This window comes from Staurois parvus, unplaced genomic scaffold (genome assembly GCF_062004578.1).
Source record: "Staurois parvus isolate SC_StPar_1 unplaced genomic scaffold, SC_StPar_1.0 ptg000715l, whole genome shotgun sequence".
Classification (NCBI taxonomy): domain Eukaryota; kingdom Metazoa; phylum Chordata; class Amphibia; order Anura; family Ranidae; genus Staurois; species Staurois parvus.
In genome coordinates, this window is record NW_028318511.1 from 342,688 (window position 1) to 370,365 (window position 27,678).

At 45.4% G+C, this 27,678-nt stretch overlaps 1 protein-coding gene across 2 annotated transcripts in view; it reads left to right on the forward strand.

Moving 5' to 3' along the window:
• The first annotated feature begins 5,327 nt into the window (after positions 1-5,327).
• ANO9 (anoctamin 9) overlaps positions 5,328-27,678 on the forward strand; it is a 93,325-nt gene continuing 70,974 nt past the window's right edge. The window contains exon 1 of one of the 2 annotated variants that reach the window (XM_089653516.1): positions 5,328-5,725. In XM_089653516.1, the coding sequence (XP_089509642.1) occupies positions 5,720-5,725 (6 nt within the window). In that variant the 5' untranslated portion in view covers positions 5,328-5,719. The remainder of the gene's footprint in view (positions 5,726-27,678) is intronic. The other variant, XM_089653515.1, reaches the window with a different exon arrangement.

Below are 27,678 nucleotides of genomic sequence, written 5' to 3' on the forward strand. Positions count from 1 at the left end.
CATTGGTGAGGCTCACGGGGTTTCTGGGGGTACTGCGTGGCTTCGGTACGTTGAGCAGTTTAGGCAGCGGAGGGCGGTTCGCCAGTCGTTGCGTTGGGATCATAAGGACGTTGGCCTCTGGATGCGACTCATGACACCGGCGAGGGCCCCTGGTTTGTTTTTTCAGAGCGGGGCCGGCGGTTCGTTCTTCCCGGGACAATCGGCCTCCAGGCGTCAGGGGTTCTTCTGGCAGTTCCAAGAGGGGACGTGTTGATTTGGTGGGTCTTGCCGTTTTAGGCACAAATGTTCCGGGTGCGGGGGCTCCCATCCCTTGTCGCGCTGTTTCCAGCGGGGTCGAGGCCTTTCCGGAGAGCATGCTAGTAAGAGGGACGACTCCGGTGCGAGTGGAAAGGATGGGGCTTTTCTTAAAGAGGTATCCTGATCGCGCAGCTGCAGTGTTGCTGACGGCGGGTTTTTCGGAGGGTTTTCGCATCCCGTGTACTTTGACTTTGATTCCTCCCTTAGCTCGGAATTTGCGGTCGGCCTTGCGGCATGAGGAGGGGGTTTCGGCTAAGTTGCGTAAGGAAGTGGGGTTGGGACGCATGGGGGGGGTCCGTTTGCTTGCGCTCCGTTTTCGGATTTGGTTGTTTCTCCCTTGGGGGTTGTGCCCAAGAAGGAGCCGAATGCGTTTAGGTTAATTCACCACCTGTCCTTCCCTAAGGGGGGGTCGGTGAATGATGCTATTGATTCGGAGTCATGTTCGGTGTCTTACACGTCTTTTGATGTGGCTGTTTTCTGGGTCCGTCGGTATGGGCGCGGTGCGCTCATGGCAAAATCGTACGTTGAGTCGGCTTTTCGGCTGTTGCCAGTCCATCCGGACAGTTTTCGTTTTTTGGGTTGTCATTGGCAGGGCTATTTTTACGTTGATAAGTGCCTTCCTATGGGGTGTTCTATATCTTGCGCTTTGTTCGAGAGGTTCAGTTCATTCGTGGAGTGGGTGGTGCGGGATGTCTCAGGGGTGAATTCGGTCATCCAATATTTGGATGATTTTCTTTGCGTGGGTCCGCCAGATTCCGGAGTATGTGCAGTTTTGCTGGTCACTTTGCAACACTTTGCTGAACGTTTCGGGGTTCCTCTGGCGGTGGATAAGACTGTGGGCCCGGCTATGGAGATGACTTTCTTGGGCATTGTTTTGGATTCCGGCACGATGGAGTGCCGCTTGCCTGAGGTTAAGCTGGTGGCTCTACCAGGGGAACTACGTGGGGTGCTGGGGCAAGCGAAAAATTCAGCTGCGGGCCTTACAGTCGTTGTTGGGCAAAACTTCACTTCGCTTGTCGGATTCTGCCCATGGGTCGGGTGTTCTGCCGCCGGTTGGCGGCGGCGACGGCAGGGATTACCTTCCCTTTACATTTTATTCGGTTGACTCGGGATCTTCGGGAGGACTTGCATTTGTGGCACACCTTTTTGGATTCGTTTAATGGGCGGGCTCTCTGGATGTCTGGCCCTGTTAGCAATTTTGACTTGGAATGGTTCAGGGACGCGGCGGCGTCGGCGGGCTATGGGGCTTTTTCCAGGGTTGATGGAGTACGGCCTCGTGGCCAGCTTCCTGGCGGGAGGCGGGTTTTCTTCGCAACTTGGTGTTGTTGGAACTTTTTCCGGTGTTGGCGGTTGAGGTTTGGGGAGAGGATTTTCGAAATCTAAACGTGCGTTGTCACTGTGACAATTTGGGGGTGGTTCAGGTCATCAATCGGGTCTCAGCTTCTTCACGACCGGTGGTGGCCTTGCTTCGCCATTTAGTGTTGCGTTGTCTGCGTCTGAATGTTTTTCTCCATGCGGTGCGTCTCCCTGGGGTTGATAACACAGTGGCTGACGCTTTGTCTCGCTTTCAGTGGGACAAATTCCGAGAGGTGGCGCCGGCGGCGGAGCAACACGGGGTTCCTTGTCCCGACGGGCTGTGGGAGATTGCCTTGGAGTCCTTGCGGGCTGGATCCGGCGTTCGGTGAGTGAGGCGACTTGGTCTGCATACTCTAGGGTCTGGTGGGAGTGGCTGGATCTGCTACAGCGGGTTGAGATTGATCCCTGGGGGCCGGAGGTGTTTTTGGCGGTATTGTACTTTGTGGCGCGGAATTTTGAGCGGGGGGTGTCGGCTGCTGCGGTGGATCGCCGACTGGCGGGTTTGGCATTCTTCTTTAAGTTGCAAGGGTGTCAGGATTTCACTGAAGATTTTTTGGGTTCGGCAGGCTCTCCGGGGTTACCGGAGCGCTCATCGATGTAAGGATTCTCGTCGTCCGGTGTCTTTTGAGTTGTTGGGGTCTTTGTTTGTGCATTGGTGGTCTGTGTGTTCTTCGGACTTTGAGGTGTGCTTATTTCGGGCGGCTTTTGCGGTAGCCTTTTTTGGGGCGTTGCGTATTGGGGAGCTCGTTAGCCCGTCCAAATCGGTTCTTGGGGGGTTATTGGTGGATGAAGTCAGGTGCTTCGGTGAATGGGTGGAGGTGCTGGTACGTTGGTCTAAGACGGACCAATTGGGACGTGGTGGTCGGGTGCGTTTTTTCGTTCTTCCGGCTTCGCTGGTGTGCCCAGTGCGGGTGGTTCGGGAATTTTTGTCCCGTCGTCCAGTGGGGCATGGGTGTTTTTTTTTCAGGCACGCTGAGCGGGAGCTGGTGTGAGATGTCAAGCTGGACTTTCTTCAGTTGCGGCGGGCTTATCCGGGGATGGTGGTGGTGTGGTCCGACATTGTCGCCCGTGCCTCTTGGCGTTGGGCGCGGTCAGTAGAGAGGCTCAACAAGGCTCGGATTAAGGCTAACAGAGAGGTGGGGCGTTTCTTTAGTCACCATGGGGGGTTGGTGGTCTGGCGCTTGGAGTTGGAGGTGGATACTTGGCGGTATCTCAGGTGCGATGGGGTACATTTGAATGCGGTTGGGACGGATTTATGGTCCCTGGATCTGCAGGATGGCATGCAGCGGGCTGTTCGTTTGTGGCGTGGCACGCATGGGTAAGGGCTTACCCAGCGTGCTGTGGCGGTTGTTGGTCTTTGGAGGCGGTTCTTATTTGGAAGGTAAACAACAATGGTGTGGGACCCATCCGTGGTATGGGATGCCCGGGGACATTCCCAGTTAACCAAGGTTTAACTGGAAGGTGGTGGTGCTGCACTGCGGACGGTATGGTTGTCTCCGAGCTGGTTGGTTGCGGCTGGAGGCCTAGTGTATATGGTTGTCCGCAGGTGCATTTCGGATCGTTTTGGGGTGCCTTCGAAGACCAACAACAATTATGTGGGTTTCTGTTATAAGGAATGGTTGGTGTATTGTAACTTGAGTTGTTAATAAAAGGCCATGTTGGCCATTTACTCCAAAATTGGTGTTATGTCTTTTGTTAGTATAATTGGTTAAGGGGAAGGGGGTTGGTGCGGAACGGTAATGGTGGTAATGGGGAAGTGGACGAGCCTATCTCTGGTGCAATAGTCAAGAAATGCCCGTAGCGAAAGAAAGAAGAAATAGCGCAGGGCATACATGACTAGGCCCAGAGTGGGGGAAGGAAGAGCAGAAAGGGTTAAGGTAGCTCCAGGAGGATTGTGTTATTGTTAGTGGGGGGTAGCTGATTGGTAGAGGTTGGTGTAGGTGGGGTTTTGCTGCACCTTAGGATGGGAGGTTCTGTGAGGGGGAGTCAGTTAGCTGGACGGCAAGAGTGTGAGCTTCCCTCCCGCCCTCCCTGTTTGGGTGAGTTTTGGGTCCCTCCAGGTAGAGGGGGGGATTATGTTGGTTCATGGGCGGTTGTTGGTCTTTGGAGGCGGTTCTTATTTGGAAGGTAAACAACAATGGTGTGGGACCCATCCGTGGTATGGGATGCCCGGGGACATTCCCAGTTAACCAAGGTTTAACTGGAAGGTGGTGGTGCTGCACTGCGGACGGTATGGTTGTCTCTGAGCTGGTTGGTTGCGGCTGGAGGCCTAGTGTATATGGTTGTCCGCAGGTGCATTTCGGATCGTTTTGGGGTGCCTTCGAAGACCAACAACAATTCTGTGGGTTTCTGTTATAAGGAATGGTTGGTGGCGGTTGTTGGTCTTTGGAGGCGGTTCTTATTTGGAAGGTAAACAACAATGGTGTGGGACCCATCCGTGGTATGGGATGCCCGGGGACATTCCCAGTTAACCAAGGTTTAACTGGAAGGTGGTGGTGCTGCACTGCGGACGGTATGGTTGTCTCCGAGCTGGTTGGTTGCGGCTGGAGGCCTAGTGTATATGGTTGTCCGCAGGTGCATTTCGGATCGTTTTGGGGTGCCTTCGAAGACCAACAACAATTATGTGGGTTTCTGTTATAAGGAATGGTTGGTGTATTGTAACTTGAGTTGTTAATAAAAGGCCATGTTGGCCATTTACTCCAAAATTGGTGTTATGTCTTTTGTTAGTATAATTGGTTAAGGGGAAGGGGGTTGGTGCGGAACGGTAATGGTGGTAATGGGGAAGTGGACGAGCCTATCTCTGGTGCAATAGTCAAGTGTTTTGTGGAGACAGAGGGTTTGCCACGTTGTGCTAGCTGCTTTAATTTTTCCTTTTTTGTCTTGCCCTCACCATTTATTCTTTGCTGAGTTCAGTGGGTTGAGATCAGGGGGCATTAATCTGCCTGAATGGAGCAAACTAACAGCCCCCCTGTCAGGCTCGGTTCACACTGCCGCAACTTGGGATCCAACCTATGAGACCCCAAGTCACATGACGTGAAATCCCATGTTAGTCAATGAGAGCTGTCTTAGCAGTACTGAAGTCGTTCCGCCTTTTGAAAAGGTTCCTTTACTACTTCAAGGCGACTTCTATCTGACTTATGTCCATATACTTTAACAGAAGTCGCCTCCAAGTCGGATCCTCATCTATATTGATGTGATTTGGATCTGAAATTACAGGCATTCCCTGAAGGTTGCTTCAGAGTTGCTTCAAAGTAGTACTCAAGTTGCCTGGAAATGTTGCACTGCAAGTCGTACGACTTTCAGGTAGCAGTAGTGTGATCCGAGAGTAAATGTAGCCTTTTGGGAAGTGTTGCTCGTCTTTTAAAATAAATTGCAAAGGGGTATAAATCTAGGAATTACACACTTATATTTCACAATCTACTTCAACAGGTTGTCTGTTGGTGAAAGCTGTCCCTGTAAAAGCCATACATTTAAAAAAAAAAAAAAAAAAGAGTAGAGAAACTTCTGGCTGATACCTGATTCAAGTGGTCTGAAAGAAAAATAGTCATTGCTGTGAGCAGATTGTCATAACCTGAAAGGCGGGGATAGGCCTGATTGTAGGGCTGGGAGTGGCCCTCCTAAGCTTTTTACCTGCAGATCAGCTGCAAACACCTCTGCCTTCTCCACCTTCAGCCCCAGGCAGTCAGGGAGGAGTGATAGCAATCACGGAAGTCGCAACTTCTCTGGGACTCTACAGAATGGGAACTGCAACTTTACAAGATTAGGAATCCAAAAACACTGGAAAAGTAAAGTGTCAGCTCATTAGACAGGTGACATCTGTGTGTGTGCAGGACCCCGCACACCTGTGCCCAGGTACGCAGAGGGATGGTCCGGGGCCCCGCAGACGTTCCTAGGGGCAGAATAGGGCAGCAAGGAATGTAACCGTTCATGTCTCCTGGAGATCACAAATATTTCACAGCCATGAAAGAGCAGTTCCATCATTATTAGTGAGGGTGCAAGGCTTATACTGATACTTCGGAGCAGAAGGGACTTATTTCAGGACACCTGTGGACAGTGACACAGCAAGATGCAGGTAAGAACTGATACTGCATGTCTGTTCTGGTATGAAAGTAGGACTTGATAAGCAAAAGTGCCTATTGTAATTAGATGGGCTGTCTAATACCTGCACCAAGTGGACAGTAAGTTATACCCTCCCCATCATAGTACAATATCTAGACATAAGCAGCAAAACCAACTTCCCCTCCCCCATGATGAATGAGCAACCTGTGTTTAAGGACCTAGTTACATTGTTGTGAGTTAATGCGCACATTCCGACACGCTAAATTGAAAGTGATGTGGCTCCCCATGATAAAAATAGCTTTTTGTTCCTATCTTGGCTCTTTTAAAAAATATTTGTGTGGTGTGTTTTTTGCCAGCACATGAAAACATGTATATGATGTGTTGGCAACTGCTAATAACCACTTGCCCTCCAGAGGCTTTAAACCCCCCCCCTTCCTGACCTACCCATTTTTTGCAATACGGTGCTGCATTACTTTAGCTGACAATTGCGCGGTCATGCAATGCTGCACCCAAATTAAATTTGTCCTTTTTTTCCCCCACAAATAGAGCTTTCTTCTGGTGGTATTTGATCACCTCTGCATTTTTTATTTTTGCGCTATAAACAAAAAAAGATTAAAAAAAAACAAAAAAAAAAATCTAATTTCTTCATAAATTTAGGCCAAAATGTATTCTGCAACATGTCTTTGCTAAAACAAAATCCCAAAAGAAGTAAATTAATTGGTTTACGTGAAAGTCATAGCGTCTACAAATGGCGGTATAGATACTGAGTCGGGCATTCTGACCCCGGGGGAGAACTGACTAACTGCCCCGGACATCCCCAGTGATACTAATACAGCGATCAGTGCTAATAAAAAGCACTGGCACTGTACTAATGGCACTGGGCAGGAAGGGGGTAACATTTGGGGGCTCAAAGGGTTAACTGTGCTGTTTTAGTATGTAAGCACTCTGCTTTGTATTGCTCTGCTGTGCAGAGCAATACAAAGCATCAAGTTGGTGTTAACAGGGGAGATCTCTCTCCTGTCAGTGTTACTGGACGATCGCCAGGTGCAAGTGGGGAATCACCAGCTGGGACCCGGTGATCGACAGCTGTAGCCACCAATGGCGGCCCCCTACCCGGAAATGCAAAATTGTGTGTGTATATATACGTGATTTTGCGCAGCGCTGCTGCCCTGTAGCAGTAGTCCTGCTATAGTGCAGTTGGGAAGCAGTTAACAAGCTTTGAATAATGGCTGTTAACCCTATGCACTCCAAAACACCCATTGGCATATGACCATACACCTATGTAACACAAAAAAAACACCACTCTGCACATGCATAGATCTTAATGGGGAAATTTAAAGCAGCCAATTAGGTTTGCCATTCATATGTCGGGGTTTTTTTTCCCCCTGATTTGCCTATATATAGTGTAATACATGTATATACGTTTACTCAGGTTAAAGACTATTTAAACCCAACATTTCATATTCCAGATATGTGCCTGCTGTATCATGTACTTGTATGAAAAAGTATCCTTTTCTTTTTGTATTGCTTTCTTTGTGTGAAATCCCTGGTGTTCCTGCCAGTCCCTCTGCTTTTATATTAAAAACTGACCACACTAGGCATGAGAGCACAGTGTGGTCAGTTCTCTAGCTGTGCTGGGAACTCTGTGTGCTCTCCAGTGATAAGACCTCACATTACTTGGGCAAAGAAAGTGTATATAATGTTTTATATCTATACACAAATGTTTTGCCTTTCATTTTTTACTTTTACTGAAACTTGTTGTTTTACAAGGTGGGGATTTGCAATCACTATTATATTCATCTTACATTGAATTTCATCAGGAACCAATTGAAAATTTGCTAAATGAGTGACCCTATCGTCACCCATCCACCAGACCACCCTAAATTGAAGGAGCTGGGTGGAAAATTATTGGCTGAATGGTGACTGCACCCAGTCAGATGAAGCCGCTGTTTGGGTATTTTGACAGCCAGGAAGGCCAGCTATCAAAATACAATAGCTGCAATGGGAGATCAATCACTTGAAGAAGAATGGAAGGATCTGTTTTTTTTTTTTGTTTTTTTTTTGCTCAGGCCATAGTTTGTATATGTACATGGCCAAAGCTATTCTGGCTATACTTCTGTTGTGGGTCACATGAATGCAGTTAGTTCTGCTGTCCTGTGAGCCATTTTCAGCTGACATCACAGACTCAGGCCATGCTTCGAAAAGATCTCAACCATATGGTCGGGATCCGCCAAGAAGGCTAGACCAGCAGCTGGCTCAGCCTCTCAGCGAGCCATTGAGAAGCTAAGCCAGCTGCTCTCGCCCCTCCACAGCCCAGCGTTCCATTGAGTGCTGGAGGGGTAGCAGAGAGCTGGTGCTTGACAGTCACTCGAACTTAGAGACGGCAGTTTTTTTTTTGTGTTTTTGTTTTCCCCCCCCCCCCAAACTTCTTTTAAATTTAAAGTAAAATTTTAATTAGACTTGTTTCTCAATATGCTTTTAAATTTGAATTCACCTTTGTTTTTTAATGGAAAATTCTCCTAAGAGAAAAACAAAGCTTTTGTCTCAGCCAATGAGAGGGAGTCCAGGGACAGCCAAGGCTCTTGTGCATATCGCTGGATTGAGAGGGGTATCAAGTGAGTATTAGGGGGAAGGGAGGAGCAGCGCACAGAAGCTTTTTTACCTTCATGCATGAAGGTAAAAAAACGTTCTGCCTTTAGAACCACTTTAACTGCAATGTGCATATTAAGAGTGTCTGTATTTGTGCTGGTTTAGTGTAGAGTGCACTCTTGGAGAATGGCTAGGATATGGTGCAACGTCCCCTTGAGATTTACCTCTACGCCTAAACAATAGGTGAAGGTCTCTGTGTAGACGCTGTAATGGTCTTATCTCTTCAGTCATCTAGTGCTGGGGCCCAGTTGTACTGTTGGTTCACATGAGAATAGCCCCAGTGAAGCCTGCAGGCAGCAATCAGACTACTAAGATGGCTGTATGGCCTAAAGGGCTAAGTCTCTTAAGCAGCAGATGGTAAATTCCCACAGCAGCAGCTCACCAGTCCCAGTGATATTGCAGCTCACCATTCAGTCACACACAATTAGTCCACTCTCAGAGGATTCATTCTACAGGTAATGCTCGTGCACATGTATCGTCACACAAACACTATCGGGCTAAAATCCAGCATGCACCGATAAGTAGATGCACCTCTACGCGCATTGAGCACACATTCACGTGCATTGGCGCTAAAATGCCTATTTAAAGGAGACCCTGGTATGTGCTAATCGCTGGATGTTCTTCAGCTCCCCCGTGGCCTGCATTCTGGCTTATGCTGACTGATCTCTCATTGCTAACCTGACTAGTTCCTGACCTTACTCTGTGGAATTGGATACCGACCTTGGCTTGCGTCTGCCTGGTTCTTACCTCGGCCTGCTATTGGACCTCACTTTGCCTGCTTCTTGGGTATTGACCCCAGCCTGCTACCTAACCACGCTTCTGCCTCATTGTGTATGACCTTGTCTCATCCTGACTACGTCTCTCTGACCCTGGCAGATTCCTGCTATCAAGTTACCTTGCTTCATTGAGACTTGTACCTCTGTCACCACCTTCATGGGTGCTTGGATTAGGGCCGCAAGGGAAGCCCTCTTGTTAAGTTTGGCCTCTAGCCAAGGTACATTACATCCACCCTCTGCTCTTCACCCAGGTGACTCTGGCTGTCGGCACACCTGAACTCAGCACTCTGGATCCTGCTCAGGCTGCCATTATGCAGCAGTGATGGTTCACCCCCCCATCACGTTTTGTGGTTCCTTCCTCCAATTCAATGTCACTAGCAGGGGCGGACTGACAACTCATGGGGCCCCCGGGCAATAGGAAATCATGGGACCCCTGTGTCCTTGCCCACACTCAAACCACACCCAAAAAAGGCTATGAAAGGTATCAGGGGCATCTCATGGGGCCCACTACTGACCCTGGGCCCTCAGGCAGTGCCCGAGTGCCTAAATGGTCAGTTCTCCCCTGGTCACTAGTAAGCCTTGTATTGACAGAGGGGTCAGAGGAAGGTACCAGATCATAAATGATCAAATCTTTTCAAGGTTGCATGATCACTTACTTGTCAAGTTGACCTTTTAATTTTTTTTTTTTTTTAGAAAAATAATTGTATTGAAATGTGTTTAGGCACCATTGCTTTTTTTATGATCTGCCATACTAGACTTTCTCCCACCATCCATCACACTAAAAACTTTACATTTTTAAATTTTTTGGCTGGAGCCTCACCTTTTTAAGCCTTGTTCACATGGGCATATTCCAGTGTATGCCTGTGTGAGGGTCGTGTTTGCTCGTGCAAACCCACACAGATGTCCTGTTGGGAGCAGAGGCTCTGTCCATGCAGCCGCTGGGTCTCAATAGACATGAACAGGACTGCCTGCACAAAGCTGCACAGAACACATGGGAATCCTCGTGCTGGCACTCATAGCTCTCACGAGTGTACGCTGTATTATGCCTGTGTAAATGAGCCCTAATACTTTTTGCCATATAAGCATACTACCTTTTTTGCTTGTAACCAACCTCCGAGCTTAGTAAATGCACCTGCTCATAACCAGGTATTACCAGAGTCAAAGTACCAAACAAACTCTAATACACAATGACTCACAGGATCATTATTTAAGATTGATCTTTGGAAACCTGAGTCTTCCCCTGTAGGGTTGAAAAATGTTTTTCTCCTTAGTCATGAGTTTAAACTTTGCTAATCATTTTTTGTGTGCAATGCATATCAAACATATAGGCTGTAATTATAGTGGAAAACCATGCATACAGACATTATTTAAAGTGGAACTGAACTCAATAAGGGAAGGTTTGCTATACTATAGAGAAATGTAGAAATGTTAGTGTTACTAAACCCACAACGGTAAAATCAGTCAGTATAGCAAGCATGCTTTACTACATATACACATTGTGGAACCTAAGGAGTTAATCCTCTGCATTGTGTTAAATGGCTGTTTGATCCTGTCTTCTATGCCCCTCCTCCTTTTTGAAATGACCACCTGATGCAGACTGAACCCGTGGTCAGTTTGGTGTGTATTGCTAGAGAGGGGTGTTTTTTTTTTTTTTTTTTTTTTTTTTTTTTTCTTTTGGGAGGGTGCATGTGATCAGCACTGTCCAGACAGAGGGTCAGAGGTTTCACATCCTCCTAGAGCAGAAAGAAAGCTCCTAAAAGCTTTAATCAGTGCTCTGCTGAAGTCGCAAGACTGCTCTAACTGCTGATGAGAAAAGGTATTTAGCAGTTTATATTTACTAAAATAATTGCATTTCCATTTACTGTGGGATACCAGATATAGTGAATGCAGGGTCCTGGGTTTAGTATCACTTTAATTGTGTATAGCAGCACCCTGAGACAGGCATCCTTTGCCTGGAAATCCTGCAGGAAAAATTGCATTGTACCTTCTGGTGTTTGACTGTACCTATTGTCTGTGGCTACAGACTCACAGCTGCTATTGTTGGGAGATTTGGATTGAGAGTCACTACTGTGCTGCTCACTGTTCTCCTTGCTGAAGGCTCGCATTGAAGAAAAGCCCTGCCTCTACCAAGCTGGCCATCTCCACACAGACACAGAGCAGAACAAGGCATGGCAATTCCGTAATGTGAAAAGGTCATCTCCATGGTACTACGGGCAATGCTGGCGACTAGTCCCATTTTTTTTTTTTTTTTTTTTCCCCTTACGGCACAACTTAGCATTCAGTTGCTGTTTAATCGTAGGTGTAAATGCTAGCTTAAAGCACATTAGGGTCAGAAAGTATTTCTATCCTGACCAGTTCTTTTGGGGAGTGTTAGCTGTGCTGTTAAGGAATTAAAGGATAAGTTCACAAAAAATAATCCACTTTTTGCAGAAGAAATGTGCATTTACTATTTTTTTTTGTTTTGGTTTTTGTTCTGTGAGCCTGTAAAGCATTGCACCAGCGACCAATAGATTGCTAGTGCCATGCAGAACTCCTGCAGACTTGTCAGTGTATCTGTGTACAGGCAAGCAGATACTCAATGAACTACCACAGCAATCAACAGCACTGTGGTAGTTCATTGAAAACTACAAGTGGGCAGCTGCAAAGGCTGTTGGAACTTGTAGTTTACCCAGTCACAGAATACTGTGAGTGAAGTGGACAGGTGTGCGTGTGAGAAGATTCCCACTAGCTGTCAAAACATGATCAGGGAGGAACGGGGGTCACTTCTTTTTGTAACATATTGGACCCTGAATATGGGTGTAACATGTTACAAAAGGTGAACTTATCCTTTAAGTATCACCACAATAATGTTGTCAACTATACCCCCCCCCCCCCCGCCCTGCCAAAAGGAACTAGGTTCATGTAGCACTACCAAGTTGGCTGCCTCTATACACGGGACCAAGTGAATACATGTGGACATCAGGAAAAAATCAAATTCGGCAGCAAAATTGTGACCTAGGACAGAAAGTACACCAAGGGGAGGTGAGCCAAGAAAATACAGACAATGATCAGTTTATGGCCAGCTGAACCTGCTCAGCATTGCCAGTGTATTTTCCTCCAACAGGGCAGCAAAGGTGTCGCGTACAGCCTGCCAGTGATGAGAATGGCAGAGCTCTGCTGAACCTGTGTGTGTATATTGGTGGATTCGTGCACAAGGACAGAGTATGGGTGTGTAGCAAGGTGCTGGGCTACAGAAATATTGAGAAGAATTTTCCTTTTATTATTCTTCTCTCCTACTGAGATACTGATATGCTGCACTATCCTCCTCTGGCCAGCAGGGAGAGCGAATGTCAAGCAAAGCGCTGAGAATTCTGGGAGTTGTAGTTTGAGATATAAAAAATAAATGTACTGATAGTGCCGCGCTCCTGTATAAATTATCTGTAATAGTGTTATGATATCCAAATCAAACAAAACAAATGAAAATTAAACAAAATATGACATATAAAATATAATACATGATGCAGGATAATACATGATGCAGGAATTGATCATCTATTGCCTATAACATCATATAAAATTAATAGACCATAACTGTGCTTGTGATCATAAGTGAAATCTAATGGTGAGCAAAAATCAATAAATATATACACATAAAGTCCTCTTCCAATGTGAACTGCAATGGTGAAATACTACTCCCACAATCCAAGTGCAGTGTGGTCTTATTATGCGCTCACCTTAAGTTTTGCCTAAAAACAAATAGGCAAAACTGGCTTTTTGTCCTTACAGAACTGATGAGATAATCCTCCTATATGGGGTTTTCCGAATGGCAAATAGATGGTTGTAATTGAATCTTAATCCACCTGGGGTCTCTGCAGTGAATGTGACTGATGCTTGTCAGGAATGGATGGATAGATGGATATCTCCCTTTTTCCCCTCCAGGGGTCTCCTTCCTCCTGTATCAATCTCTCTCCAGTGTATCACGGATGGATAACATAAGGGAAAAAAAAAGCATGGTGCCTTTATCCTTTTTAAAGATCTATTTTATTACTGCTGGATATACTACTCACATTGATTACGTTTGCAGCAAGTAGAAAAAATGTCAGCATGGCCTGCAGTCTCTGCTGTACTCGCCGTGCTTATCCGAGACAATGTTGTGATGTCAGAGCCCCTCCCCCACGTGTTGCGTCACCGGGCCATGTGACTTCACCAGGGGGATACGATAACACTATTACAGATAATTTATATAGGAGCGTGGCACTACAGAACACTGTTTAATGAGTTGGTGTGAGTGCCAGTGAACCACAGGTGTATTACATTTTTGTTTGTCACAATCAATTGGAATATCTTAGATTCTCATCATAGTAGCTCACAAGTGTGTATATATACGTTTCATTATTGTAGTTTGAGATATAACACATAATGGAATGAATAGACTCCTTACACTACAGATCCCAATAGTCGCTGTGCAGTAGGAGGGGAGAGATGATTATTAAACTGCCTGGGAAAGTTTTCCTCTTAGCACAAAGGGAGTGAGAGAGCATTCACCTTTGCCTGGATATTGGACTGCCAACAGGAGACCACACCAGTGAAGATCCAAGCACTGCCCACATCACAGCACCTGCAGCACTGCTGCAGGGAAACTGGAGCATCCACTGACCCTCTGCTTCCCACCACTGATCACAGGAGGCTTTCGGGGGAAAAACCAAGAGGGCCTGCCTTCTACAGCGAGAGGTCACTCCAGCATCCTGGGAGCTAGTGGATGGGCTATTTGCCCAATGCTGATACTACTAGCAGGGACTGAGCCACTCAGAGCAGCACATAAAGTGTACCCAATCCATACTGCACTCTATACCGCACTTATTCCAAAACAAGACTTCCAGGTGGTTTTGGTTTGGTTTTTTTTTTTTTTTTTTTTTGTCAAAGCTTAACCCAGTGGTGTATTTTGGATTTTGTGCTGCCCTAGGCAACACAAAAATTGTCTGCCCCCACGGACAGCGACCAACACCAGTCCCCTTTCCCTTCCCATGGAGAGAGCCTGACATTGACCAACAACATCCCTGCCCCCTCCCGGCGATAGAGAGAAAGACCTTAACCTTCAAAGCTCCGGACATCCCTGGGAACAAGAGTCAAGTTCTACATACACCATCAAGCAGCCTCTCTTGGATCCTACCTGGTTCCCATGGCGTTCGTGTCCCTTCTTCTGAGGGGAGGTGCTGCCCCCCTGAAAGATTCCGCCCTAGGCAAGTGCCTTGTGGTAAATACGCCCCTGGCTTAACCACTTGCCTACTGGGCACGTTTACCCCCTCCTGCCCAGGCCATTTTTCAGATTTCAGCGCTGTTGCACTTTGACAATTGCGCAGTCATGCAACACTGTACCCGTATGACTTTTTTTTTTTTTTTCCTCACACAAATAGAGCTTTCTTTTAGTGGTATTTTAATCGCCACTGCGTGTTGGTTTTTTTTTTTTTTTTGGTTTGCACTATAAACGAAAAAAGAGCAAACTATTTGGAAAAGTTTATTCCTTTCTATTATATAATTTTGTAAACTGGTAAATTTTCTTCTTTGCTGATGTGGGTTGATGAGGCGGCACTGATAGGCTGCACTGGTGGGAATTGATGATGTAGCACTGATAATCAGGGGCTGCACTAATAATTGGGGCACTGACAGGGGCGGACTGACAACTCATGGGGCCCGCGGGCAATAGGGGATCATGAGGCCCCTGTGTCCTTGCCCAAACTCAAAAAAGCTTATGAAAAAGGTACCAGGGGCATCTCATGGGGCCCCTTACTGACCCCGGGCCGTGCCCGAGTTTCCAAATGGTCAGTCCGCCCCTGGGCAATGATAATCTGTGTTTAACCTTGAGTTTGTTTGGGTCAAGCTGGCTGGATGTGTGGTAATGTACATACAGTATACCGTGCTGAGCCAAGCTGGCTCAAAACAAATGTCCCTATGACAGATTCATCTGTCAGCCTGCTGGATGTGCGGTGAGCCAATCGGTTTCAAAACGTACCGGTACGTCCGTACTGTAATCAGCCCGCTGGATGTGTGTATGTACGGTAGCTGCGGCTACATACAGTATACACTGGGCCAATCATGGATTTTGAAGGATTTTAAGTACCGGTAAGTCACAGCCAGGGGCGGACTGACAACTCATGGGGCCCCCGGGCAATAGGGGATCATGGGACCCTTGTGTCCTTGCCCAAACTCAAAAAAGTCTATGAAAAAGGTACCAGGGGCATCTCATGGGGCCCCTTACTGACCCCGGGCCGTGCCCGAGTTTCCAAATGGTCAGTCCGCCCCTGGGCAATGATAATCTGTGCAGATTTCCTCTGTGACACTTGCTGTTTAACGGCAGTGCTTTCCTCATGCTATGACTTTGTGAGAAAAGTGCTGCAGATAACCGACAACTGTATTCATTTTGTGATCAGCTGGCATTGGACACAGCTGATCACGTGGTTACAGGCCGCTGTGATTGGCCTTTTACCTTGTGATGTCATCAGCGATCAGACAGCACTGGGGGCCATACGACACCCTCCCAGAACTGGACAACCACGCTGTAGCAGTCATTTGGCTATAGCATGGCTGTAAAACAGCTGCACCAGATTTTGCATTCTACAATTTCAGTAGATCCACCCTCCCAAATGTTCTCTTATGCCTAGTCCCTACTGTTAATACCCTTATATTTTTTTTTTTTTTTTGTATGCTAAATTGTGTTAATTACTATTGTTAATACATTTTATGCTTGCCTAGTTCCAACCATATTGGATGACAATACACTGTTTGCTTTTACTACCTGGTTTCGTGCCTTTTTTTTCTTTGATTTAGCACTACTATTGTTTTCTATGTATTACTATTTATGTATTACAGTGAATTCCTGTGATTATTGTATGTTTGTACACTCAACTTGGTGTGTCAGAGGGACTGAGATTCTTGAGAATGTCGAGGAAAGAATCTATCTGGTGGCTCCTACAGAGGTAGCGCTACAGGTTTGTGCAAAACCTAGAAAATTGCTGTTAGTACACCATTCAAAAGGATATAGGCTATGTCTGTGCACCCAACATCCAACTGCTACAGGTGGCCCTGACTCCTAGAAATGGTGAAAACTTTGTGGCTGTCCATATTGGTACAGTTTAATGTCTGTTGGAAATGAGTGCAACTAACTAGTCAGATACTAGTGCTGGATGGACGACCAGTAATGATGCATCAGCAAAATGAACAGAGTGCTCCTAATGGCTCTTGGTGCTGAAGGGTTTAATCCTAGAGTAATCTTGGGTGAAATCCTGCACCATCCCTTATCCTACGGCTGCCTAAGGTGGTTGACCTATATGGAACACATGCAGGTTCCAGCAGCAGAACTTCTTGAAAGAACATTCTCACTTTTGGGATTGCATAGCTGCTAAAGGTCCAGCATTGGCACTCCGTAACATTGCAACTCATATATGGTCTAGATCTTCCATCCTTGACATTTTATTTAAAAATATTATTCAGTTTTAAAAACACGTTTTTAACCCCCAACATAATGCTTTTTGTCACGTCAAAAATTCTTTTACAGTAAATATGCATGCTATATAAGCAGCGTCATACTGTATAACAGATTCATGTCTGGACAGGTACAATGGGAAAAAAAGTATTTCTTTTCTCCTGTCCTAGAAAAGGCTGCCACCGCTCTACACGCTTCCTGCAGTGGAAGTTATAATCCCAGCACACAGGATTGTTGTGAACCATACAGTAGTTGGCTTTTAAATGCCTCCAATATAAATGGTTTCAAGAAGTTAAAGTTCTAAAATTAACCATCTGATCTTTTGTCCCTGTTTCACACTGAATACAACTTTGAAATCGCACTACTTCACTTGAAATGGCACAATTAAAGTGCGATTTTTATTCATTTTTTTTTTTCTCCTCTGATATAACTGTGGCTTGCGACTTCATTTAGCAGACGTTATTGCAAGTCGCAATGAAATCCAGGAAAAAGATGTGAACTATTTTTGAAATCGTGCTACTTCAAATCTCACTGATTTAGACATTGTGTCATAGAAATACATTAGATACGACTTCAGGCGTGATTTGTAAATCACATGTTGCACTGGTGTGAACCAACGCTTAAAGTGGTCCCTTTGACTGACTTTATAGCTGGTCAAAAGAGAGCAGAGTTTTTGTTTTTTGTGTTTTGTGTTTTTTGTTTTTTTGTTTTTTTTTTTTTAATCCAGTTGTACTCTCATTGCATTTAAAAGGTCAGTTTTGATGAAGGCCTCTTTCATACAGGGGCCTCTAACTGCCATGGCATCTTCGGAGTGACAGGTGCAGAGTCCAGCTTAAAGGCTATGACAGGAAGCAGTTGGGCAGGTCTGAAAGCTGTTCTGACTGGTACCTGTGTGTAGGGTCCTATGCATTTAGGGACGGATGCCCAAAACACAGGTCTTCTGCTTTCCAGACATTTGCCCCTGAACGCATAGGGCCCCTAATACCAGTACCACTTGGCACAGTATTCAGCCTGTAGCAAGGGCTCAGCAGCCGATCCATCCCACTTTGCTGCCCCCTCTGCTCGGGGCTGTATAGGAGCATGAGGGAGAAGTCTGTGTCGTGCTCCCCCCGCAAGGGGAACAGTGTACGCAGAGACGGTGTGCAGCTGAGGGCTTTATCACATAAAAAGGACGTTGTCACACGCAAGTTAATCTTGAGAGTTGAACCTAGTAGTGAGTTAGCCTGACTTTATTACAGCTCACTTTGGGAAAGAAAAATCCCAGTGCTGGAATTATTGTTTAACCGCCTCCCGCCCGCCATATAAGATAATGACGGGCACAAGGCGGTTCTCTTTCTGGGAGGACATCATATGACGTCGTCCCATTCTAACCAAGCATGCGCGGCTCTGGGAGTGCGCGGCGATCGGTGGTGCGCTGTCTCCCTTAGACACAGCGGATCACCAATCAATGGAAAGAGCTGAAGATGTCGGCTCGGTCATGTAATCAGCTGTGTTCAATCACAGCCGATCACATGTAAATAGGTAAATGCCGGTTATTGGCATTCCTCTCCTCACAAGCTGTCACGCTGACAGCTCGAGAGGAGAGCCGGTAATCAGCATTACTCAGAGGGGACATGTACACTGATCTTCAGGGCACTGATCATCAGTGTGCCCTGATGATCAGTGTAGCCCCAGCAGTGCCAGCTGTCAGTGCTCCTCAATGCCACATATCAGTGCCTACCAGTGCACATCAATGCCACATATCAGTGCCCATCTGAGCTGCTTTTCAGTGTTACCTGTCAGTGCCACCTATCAGTGTCTGTCGGTGCCAGTCAGTGCTGCCTATCAGTACCACCTGCCAGTGCCACTTGTCAGTGCCATATATGAGTGCTGCCTTTCAGTGCCCATCAGGGATGCCTGTCAATGCCCATCAGTGCCACCTATCAGTTTCCATCAGTGCAGCCTATCAGTGCCCATCACTGCAGCCTCATTAGCGCACATCAGTAAAGGATAAAAATCACTTATTTACAAAATTTTATAACAAAAACTAAGAAAAACCTTTTTTTTTTTTCAACATTTTCAGTGGTTTTTGGTTTATTTGGCAAAAAATAAAAAAAAAACCCAGTGGTGATTAAATACCACCAAAAGAAAGCTCTGTCTCAAAAAATATTTCATATGGATACAGTGTTGTATTACCACGCAATTGTCATTCAAAGTGCAACAGCGCTGAAAGCTGAAAATTGGCCTGGGCAGGAAGAGGGTATAAGTGCCCTGTAGGTGAGTGGTTAAACTCTGGTCCTACAAGACAGTTGGGTCTACTTACCCGCTTGCCCACCACCCTATAGTAGAACTACTGCTACAGGGTGGCAGGACTGTGCAAAATTGCGTGTATATATACGTGATTTGCATTTCCAGGTAGGGGGTGCATGCACACTGCCCTACCCGCGCCTCCATTGGCAGCTAGGGATGTCAATCACCAGTTCCCGGCTGCCGGTGATTGCCGGCAATTGGCGATTTGTCAGGGACAGCTGACTGGGTAGAGACCTGTGGTCTGTCTCCTGTCAGGATTGATATGCTGTGTTGTATCTCTCTGCAGAGCAGAGAGATACAACACTGCATGTCTCCAAAGTAAAACATACATCGCACACAGTGAACTTATTGCCCCTTATGTTAACCCCTTCCTGCCCAGTGTCATTAGTACAGTGTCAGTGCATTTTATTAGCACTGATCACTGTATTAGTATCACTGTGGATTCCAGCGGCAGTTCCCCTCAGTGTCAGAATGCCCACTGCAGTCCCGCTATAAGTCGCTGATCGCCGCCATTACTAGTATTAAAAAAATAAGTGTGTGTGTCTAGATAGATGTACAGTTAGATAGATAGATAGTTAGATATAATATATTTGAACACAGGCACAGTTTTTGTTTTTTGTTTTTTTTTTTTTTTCTCAGGTATTTTCAAAAACGCATTCAAGCTATAGTTTTATAATGGATAAGGGCTGAAAGTGCACACTCTCAGGTTTAATTTGAGGGTATGTATATCCAAATTGGAGAAAGGGTTTATGAATTACAGCTCTTTAAGAGTAGCCATCCCTCCCTTTTTTCAATGGACCAAAAGTAATTGGACAAATTAATATAATCATAAATAAAATGTTCATTTTTAATATTTTGAGAATCCTTTACTGGCAATGACTGCCTGAAGTCTGGAATCCATGGACATTACCAAAGACTGAGTTTCCTCCTTTCTGATGCTTTGCCAGGATCTAACTGCAGCTATCTTCAGTTGTTTGTGGATCTTTTGGCCTTTAGTTTTCCCTTCAGCAAGTGTAATGCATGCTCAATTGGGTTGAGATCAGGTTATTGGCTCGGTCATTGCAGAATATTCCACTTTTCCTTCAAAAGCTCCTGGGTTGATAATGCAGTGTGTTTTGGATCATTGTCCATCTGGACTGTGAAGCGCCGTCCAAGCAACTTTGCTGCATTTGGCTGAATCTGGGCTGACAGTATATCTCTAAACACTGCAGAATTCATCCGGCTGCTTCTGTCTTCTGTCACATCAATAAACACCGATGACCCAGAGCCATTGGAAGCCATGCATGCCCATGCCATCACACTGCCTCCACCATGTTTTACAGATGACATTGTGTGCTTTGGTAAAGATTCTGGTAAAGATTAATCTTAATTTCATCCAAAGAATGCATTTCCAGAACTGGTCTGGCTTTCTTAGATGGTGGGTGTTTTTTTTTTTGTTTGTTTGTGTTTTTTTTTTTTTTTTTTTTTGTGCAAAATCTAATCTGGCTTTTCTATTCTTCAGGCTTGTGAATGGTTTGCACCTTGTGGTGAACCCTCAGTATTTGCTCTTGTGAAGTCTTCTTTTGATTGTAGTCTTTTACAATGATTCGCCCATCTCCTGGAGAGTGTCCTTCACTTGTCTGGATGCTGTGAATGGGTTTTTCTTTACCATAGAGAGGATCCTGTGATCATCCACCACTGTTGTCTTCCATGGATGTCCATGCCTCTTTTCTGTTGCTGAGCTCACCAGTGCATTTTTCTTTCCTCTGAATGTACCAAATTGTTGATTTGGCCACTCCTAATGTTGCTGCTATCTCCCTGATGGATTTGTATTGTTTTTGAAGCCTTACAATGGCCTGTTTGACTTGCATGGACAGCTCCTAAGAATGCATGATGTAGGTTCACAGCAATTGATTCCAAATGCCTAACTTAAGCAGGCCATAGACTTCTGATAAAGTTGACGAATTATCGGCGGATTTAAAAAAAAAAAAAAAAAAAAAAATCTGCCTATGAAAAAAAATCGGCCGACATTCAGATCGTTAGTGGGGAAATCGGACGGCCGTTTTTCATAATTTTAAGACATTTAGAAAATCAAGAAATGGGAAAATCCTCCTGCGTTCAACTATACGGGCCCCTATAAAATATGCCAGCTGCTATCACCTAATTCCTTTATACCTTAGGATATAACAAAGTAAACCAATAAATGGTGAAGTGCTAAACAAACACAATTTTATAAAAATAAATAAGTTATGCAAAATATTAACCAAAATCCACATTCATAATTGATGATAATACTCAATAAATAATATAAATAAATTATTATACAGCGATGATAAAAAATAACATGCATAAGTGACTCCAACAAATGTTATAGAAGTGACGTGCTCAATTTGCAAACCCACAATAAACTGTGTACAACCAAATGCCTGGTCTGCCAACCAAATAGGCTCACCCGGTTAATGTAGTGTAAATAAGTGATATCCACACTCAAATACAATATAATCAAATTAATGTAAAAAATCTACTAAATATAAATAAAGTTCAGTGCAAATAACAACTGTGCTCAATCAAATATAAAGTGCTTCAATCTTCATTCCACACTTGCTTTGTGCTCTTGGTGGTGACACTCTAGTGTAACTTATCCCACAGTGGCTAGGGTGCCGCCTCACCTCCTAGCATCGACCCCCTCAGGGTCACAACACTTTTTGGATATCCCACACCAGAAGGTGTCTCACAATCTGGCTCCACTGGTTCCAATAGAACTCCACTCCAACATCAGCGCACCTCAAGATACCCTTCCACACAATTGGACTCAGGCATGTATGAAGGAGCAAACCAAGAAGACCAATCATTAGATGTGGTGACCGCTTTAGTTTTCTTTTCTTGGGCTTTTTTCCCTTTGTTTTCACCTGGTGATTTGAACAGTAACACACCTCCAGGTATGAGAGGGCCCCCGAATCCAGCCGTCTGACCCGACTCCGAGTCCAGATCTCTAGCCCCACAGCCTCTCGAGTTCCGACATCTGATCCCCCTATTGTCCTGCACAGCCAGGCAACACACATTTCCTTCCAGACTAACACTCCAGAGGCCATAAGCAATCCTTGAACTTTGAACGTGGCATTTTTTGGGATTTTATTAGGGGATAACTTGGATGAGGGTACATAGGATGCCCAAGGAACACTGTAAAACTGAGGACAACTTCTTATGTTCAAATAGTCCGAAAGGGTTTCTCTCTCCCCCCACCCCCCCACCCTACCTTCTTCTTTTTTTTTTTTTTTTCCCTAGAGAGCTAGCCAGCCTCTCCTTGTGTACCTCCTCAGACCCCAAATTAAATCTCCTCTTCACCCAGCTGCCCTGGAATCCCTGGCCAAGAGGTCCCAGAAGCTGCTACCTTAAAAGACCAAATTGAGGTGTGGCAGTGGGACTTTTATTATACCTCCTAGGGGTTCACAAGTAGACCTATGTTATACACAGACACAAATATGCATAAAAGTTACATAGTTTGTACCTAGAGATGGTTATTTTTATATGTCAAATTTAACAAACCTCTTTCTTGGATAAAAATGTATCCAATAATGTAGGTTGATGCGCTTCATAGGCATTCCTATTTCTGGACCCACAAATCATTTACTTAAAAATATACATACAGTATTCAAATCTGAAATATCTCCCTATTTGTTGGAGAGCAGGATATCAGATATAAGAACAAGTCTTTGGGTACAGATGAAATGTGTGTCACTTATATGCGCTTACCAGCCCAAGGGAAATCGCCTTTGAAGACATCAAGGCCCGAGAACTAGAGTACAAATTCCAGTATGAGTCAAAAATTGCTTGTACATAGGACCCAAATAAATGCCGGACAGTGTCTCTGAGAGAAGCAGAAACAACTTCCCAGCTAGTTTAGAATATACAGTATCTCACAGAAGTGAGTACACCCCTCACATTTGTCTAAATATTTTATTCTATCTTTTCATGTGACAACACTGAAGAAATTACACTTTGCTACAATGTAAAGTAGTGAGTGTACAGCTTGTATAACAGTGTAAATTTGCTGTCCCCTCAAAATAACTCAACACACAGCCATTAATGTCTAAACCGCTGGCAACAAAAGTGAGTACACCCCTAAGTGAAAATGTCCAAATTGGGCCCAATCATCCATTTCCCTCCCCTATGTCATGTGACTCATTAGTGTTACAAGGTCTCAGGTGTGAATGGGGAGCAGGTGTGTTAAATTTGGTGTTATCGCTCTCCCTCTCTTACTGGTCACTGGAAGTTCAACATGGCAACTCATGGCAAAGAACTCTGAGGATCTGAAAAAAGAATTGTTGCTCTACATAAAGATGGCCTAGGCTAGAAGAAGATTGCAAAGACCTTGAAACAAAGCTGAGACCATACAGCGGTTTAACAGGACAGGTTCCACTCAGAACAGGCCTCTCCATGGTCGACCAAAGAAGTTGAGTGCTCGTGCTCAGAGGTAGTCTTTGGGAAATAGACGTATGAGTGCTTCCAGGATTGCTGCAGAGGTTGAAGGGTTGGGGGGGTCAGCCTGTCAGTGCTCAGACCATACACCGCACACTGCATCAAATCGGTCTGCATGGCTGCCGTCCCAGAAGGAAGCCTCTTCTAAAGATGCACAAGAAAGCTTGCAAACACTTTGCTGAAGACAAGCAGACTAAGGACATGGATAAGTGGAATCATGTCCTGAGGTCTGATGAGACCAAGATAAACTTATTTGGTTCAGATGGTGTCAAGCGTGTGTGGCGGCAACCAGGTGAGGAGTGCATGGTCTGGGGCTGCAGGAGTGTTGCCAGCACTGGGGAGCTACAGTTCATTGAGGGAACCATGAATGCCAACATGTACTATGACATACTGAAGCAGAGCATGATCTCCTAACTTCAGAGACTGGGCCGCAGCGCAGTATTCCAACACAATGACCCCAAACACGCCTCCAAGATGACCATTGCCTTGCTAAAGAAGTTGAGGGTAAAGGTGATGGACTGGTCAAGCATGTCTCCAGACCTAAACCATATTGAGCATCTGTGGGGCATCCTCCAACGGAAGGTGGAGAGCAAGGTCTCTAACATCCACCAGCTCCATGATGTCGCCATGGAGGAGTGGAAGAAGACTCCAGTGGCAACCTGTGAAGCTCTGGTGAACTCCATGCCCAAGAGCGTTAAGGCAGTCCTGGAAAATGACCACACAAAATATTGACACTTTGGGCCCAATTTGGACATTTGCACTTAGGGTTGTACTCACTTTTGTTGCCAGCGGTTTAGACATTAATGGCTGTGTGAATTATTTTATTTTGAGAGAACAGCAAATTTACACTGTTATACAAGCTGTACACTCACTACCTTACGTTGTAGCAAAGTGTCATTTCTTCAGTGTTGTCACATGAAAAGATATAATATTTATAAAAATGTGAGGGGTGGACTCACTTCTGTGAGATAATGTAGATATATCAAATTACAAAAGGGAAACCAATGGACTCAACAGGGATCTAGGTTCAAATATCCAAACTCTTAATAAAATATCAAGAAGGAGAAGCCCTCATTCCAGGAGACAAACATCAAGCCACCAGAATGCCATCAAAGAGACTCTCTTTATTGATGGCATTATGGTGACATGATGTTTTGTCTATATGAATATGTATATTTTCAAGTAAATGATTGATTTATGGGCCCTGAAAAAGTGAGAATACCAGCAAAACGCATTCACCTACATTATTGGACATGTTTTATATGAAAGAAAGATGTTTGTACCTAGAGATGGATCTTTTTATGTCAATTTAATAAACGATATAACGTGTGTGTGTGTGTGTGTGTGTGTGTGTAACATATTGGTCTGTTTGTGAACCCCTGAGGTGTAATTAACCTCCCTGGCGGTATTCCCGAGTGTAGCTCGGGGTAACATTTCAGTACCAAAAGCGGTAACCCCGAGCTACACTCGGGAATACCATGTGGCACTGCTCCGGCATGTGTTCTTCACTTACCTTACCCTGCGCTCCCACGATGTGTCCCCTGCAGCGTCCCCGGCCATCTCCTCCGGCCGATGCCGGCATCCGGCTTCTGTGTCCTGTCCCTGTGACGTCGGGACATACGGGCGCCGCCGCCGGCGGCGGGAAATTTTAAAATTTTAAAAAATGTCTTTTTTTTTTTTTTTTTTTTTTTTTTTACATTTTACATAGTAAAACATTGCTGTCTCAACCAATTTCACATACATTTTGTCCCGAGTGCTTTGTCCTGCGCCCTGCCTGCATTTTGTCTGTTCTTTCTGCCTGGAAACTGAGAAATGTCTTTGGCGTCCAAAAAGTGTCCCTTTAGGTCAAAAGCGGTTTAGATCAGCTAGAGAACAGCGATAGTAAATCAGAACCACTTGCAGAATTGAGTGATAATGATTCGTGGGGGAAATTCGTTATCAGACACTGAAAACGATTTTGCGACTGAGCTCAGCAATGTGCAAACTTGGCGCTATATTTCACATTTCAGTGTTTTTGGTTTGATTATATTATTGAATTAAATTTTTTATTTTTATATTATTTTTATGATTATTTATTAAATTATAATTTATGATTTTGTGTTTCAAATTGTATCATACCCGGGATGTTTACTAGACTCTTGTTCGGACAGATTTCAGTGAGTTTTTACTAAAAATTACAGCCTACAATAAAAAAAATACATATTTCCATGCAAAAAAATGGTACCGCTTTCAGCACCAAAAATCTGAAATAATCATACCGCCAGGGAGGTTAAAGTCCCACTTCCACACCCCAGTTTGTACATTTTATAATCAGGATAATACCTCAGGGAGTCATTTTCATTTAATAATTTACACCACTCCTATCATACATTTTTGTGAATTCTTAAATGAAAGCAGTCACAGATGGGGTCTAGTCAGCTTTCCCACCCGAATGCCCTTTCCTCTTTTCTGGCCCAGGGGGTGTGGGGGTTACTCAGTCCTCTCCTGCAAGCTTGTGGGTTGGTGGCTGCCATCAGGCTTTACGCTGGGCTGGCTCCTTCCCTGCTTTCCTCTCTCAGGGGATGGTGAGGCTGAGAGATTCTCCCAGCTACTCTGCCTGTAGGTAGGCCCATCTCCTGGACCCCCTCCCAGGTTCCACACACCATCCTGCTCAGTCCATCCAAACTCTCCTGCTGCTGAGCAGGCTCGGTCACTCTTAAGGGCTGTCCTGAACCCATGCCAAGCCTCCTGCTTGGGGGATTGCTCAAGATCCCTTAAGAGTGTAGACCAGCCACTCTTCATTCCTGCCCACTGATTTCTAGAGACTCCTCCAAATCCCTAGATCAGGGGTACATTCCAGAGAGCTAGTCTGCAGAGCCTGTCAGCTCTGACCAAAATTTGACCCCCTCTTATTATTCCACCAGGCTGCTGTTCAACCTCTTAACTAAAAATTATCAACTAGCTACCTATGAGGGTGCTACATAACTGTACATTGCAAGCTTCTCACATCCAGTGTCATCTTGTCCTTTACTCCCCAGCCAAACTGTCCTTGACACTCTCAATTCATTCATTGCACTTAAGTGCTTTCAATCATGGAGGGTCAGTATCACATGTGGGCCTTACTGTCAAGGTCCTACCTTTTCCCAGAGGTTATGCTGCTCCATGTGCTGGCATCCATCTTGGGTTTCTGCAGAGCATGTGGGAGTCTTTTATGCCTTCAGGCCTCTGCGGTCCATCCCCCAGAGGGGTGTGGTTGATCACATATAAGCCTGTTGTCCGCACGTGCCCTTTGCATTTGTGTCTTTGTATGTTCGTGTTAAAACAAGCTCTGTTTATACTCTCGTGGCTCTCCTGATAACTAATTCGGCTTTTGACTAGACTATTCTCTGCGGTTTCCATTTATCTGACCTCCTGTTGCTGAACCCAGCCTGTGACCTGTTATTCTTGTCTACCATTCTGTACCATTTGTCCCGATGTTATCGACCCGGCCTGCCCGACTATGTTGTCTTATCTGGTTCCTACCAGCTACACGCCATTGGCGGCGGCCATTACCGCAGCTGGGGTGTCTTGGGGGCCATGACCTGGTCCCCGGCTGCGTCAAGTCCATCCCCACCATCAGGGGCCCTGGTGAAGGGCAGCCTGGGACTTAGACTCCGCGCCTTGAGGGACTTCGGTCTGTGGGTGGTGGTCGTCAGTCGGTGCATGACCCTGCCATTAGGCCTGCCTGTCTGTTCCACAGCTCCTGCCCTGACACTTGCCTAGGGTGCTCTGCATGAAAAAGTGTGTAAACAGGTGCTGGACTACAGAAACATGCAGAAGGCATCTCCCTCTTTAGGCTCAGTTCACACATGTACTTTGTGGGCAGCGTTTTACATGGGCACAGCGGCCCTTTCATTTGAATGGGCTGCTGTGCCTGTGTTTCTCGCAAAAAAAGCTGCATGAACTTTTTTTTTTTTTTTTTACGTGGACCGCAGGAAATAACCTTGTCATTTTGAGCTTGAGGTTTCCCTGTGCTTCTGACTCCCATAAACACGCTCTGTTTTTATATGCGTAGGGCTGCCATTCAGAATGATTGGCAGCCCCTTGCATTTTCTCGCGTTTTCATTGCGGGTGGGGGAATTGCTGCTTTTCCCGCACCTGTATACACCTGCATAGGTGTGAACCGAACCTTAGAATCCATTTACTTTTACTTTCCACTGTTATGCTGAATGTTGTGTTGCACTATCCCCTCCAGTCAGCAGAGGGAGAACTATAGCCAGAAAAGCCTTTGGAATCCTTGCTGAAGATGAACCGCTGAGGTTCATGGGATTTGAAGTCCAGGAAGTAAGCCATATTGTGGGGCTTGTGGACCCTTTG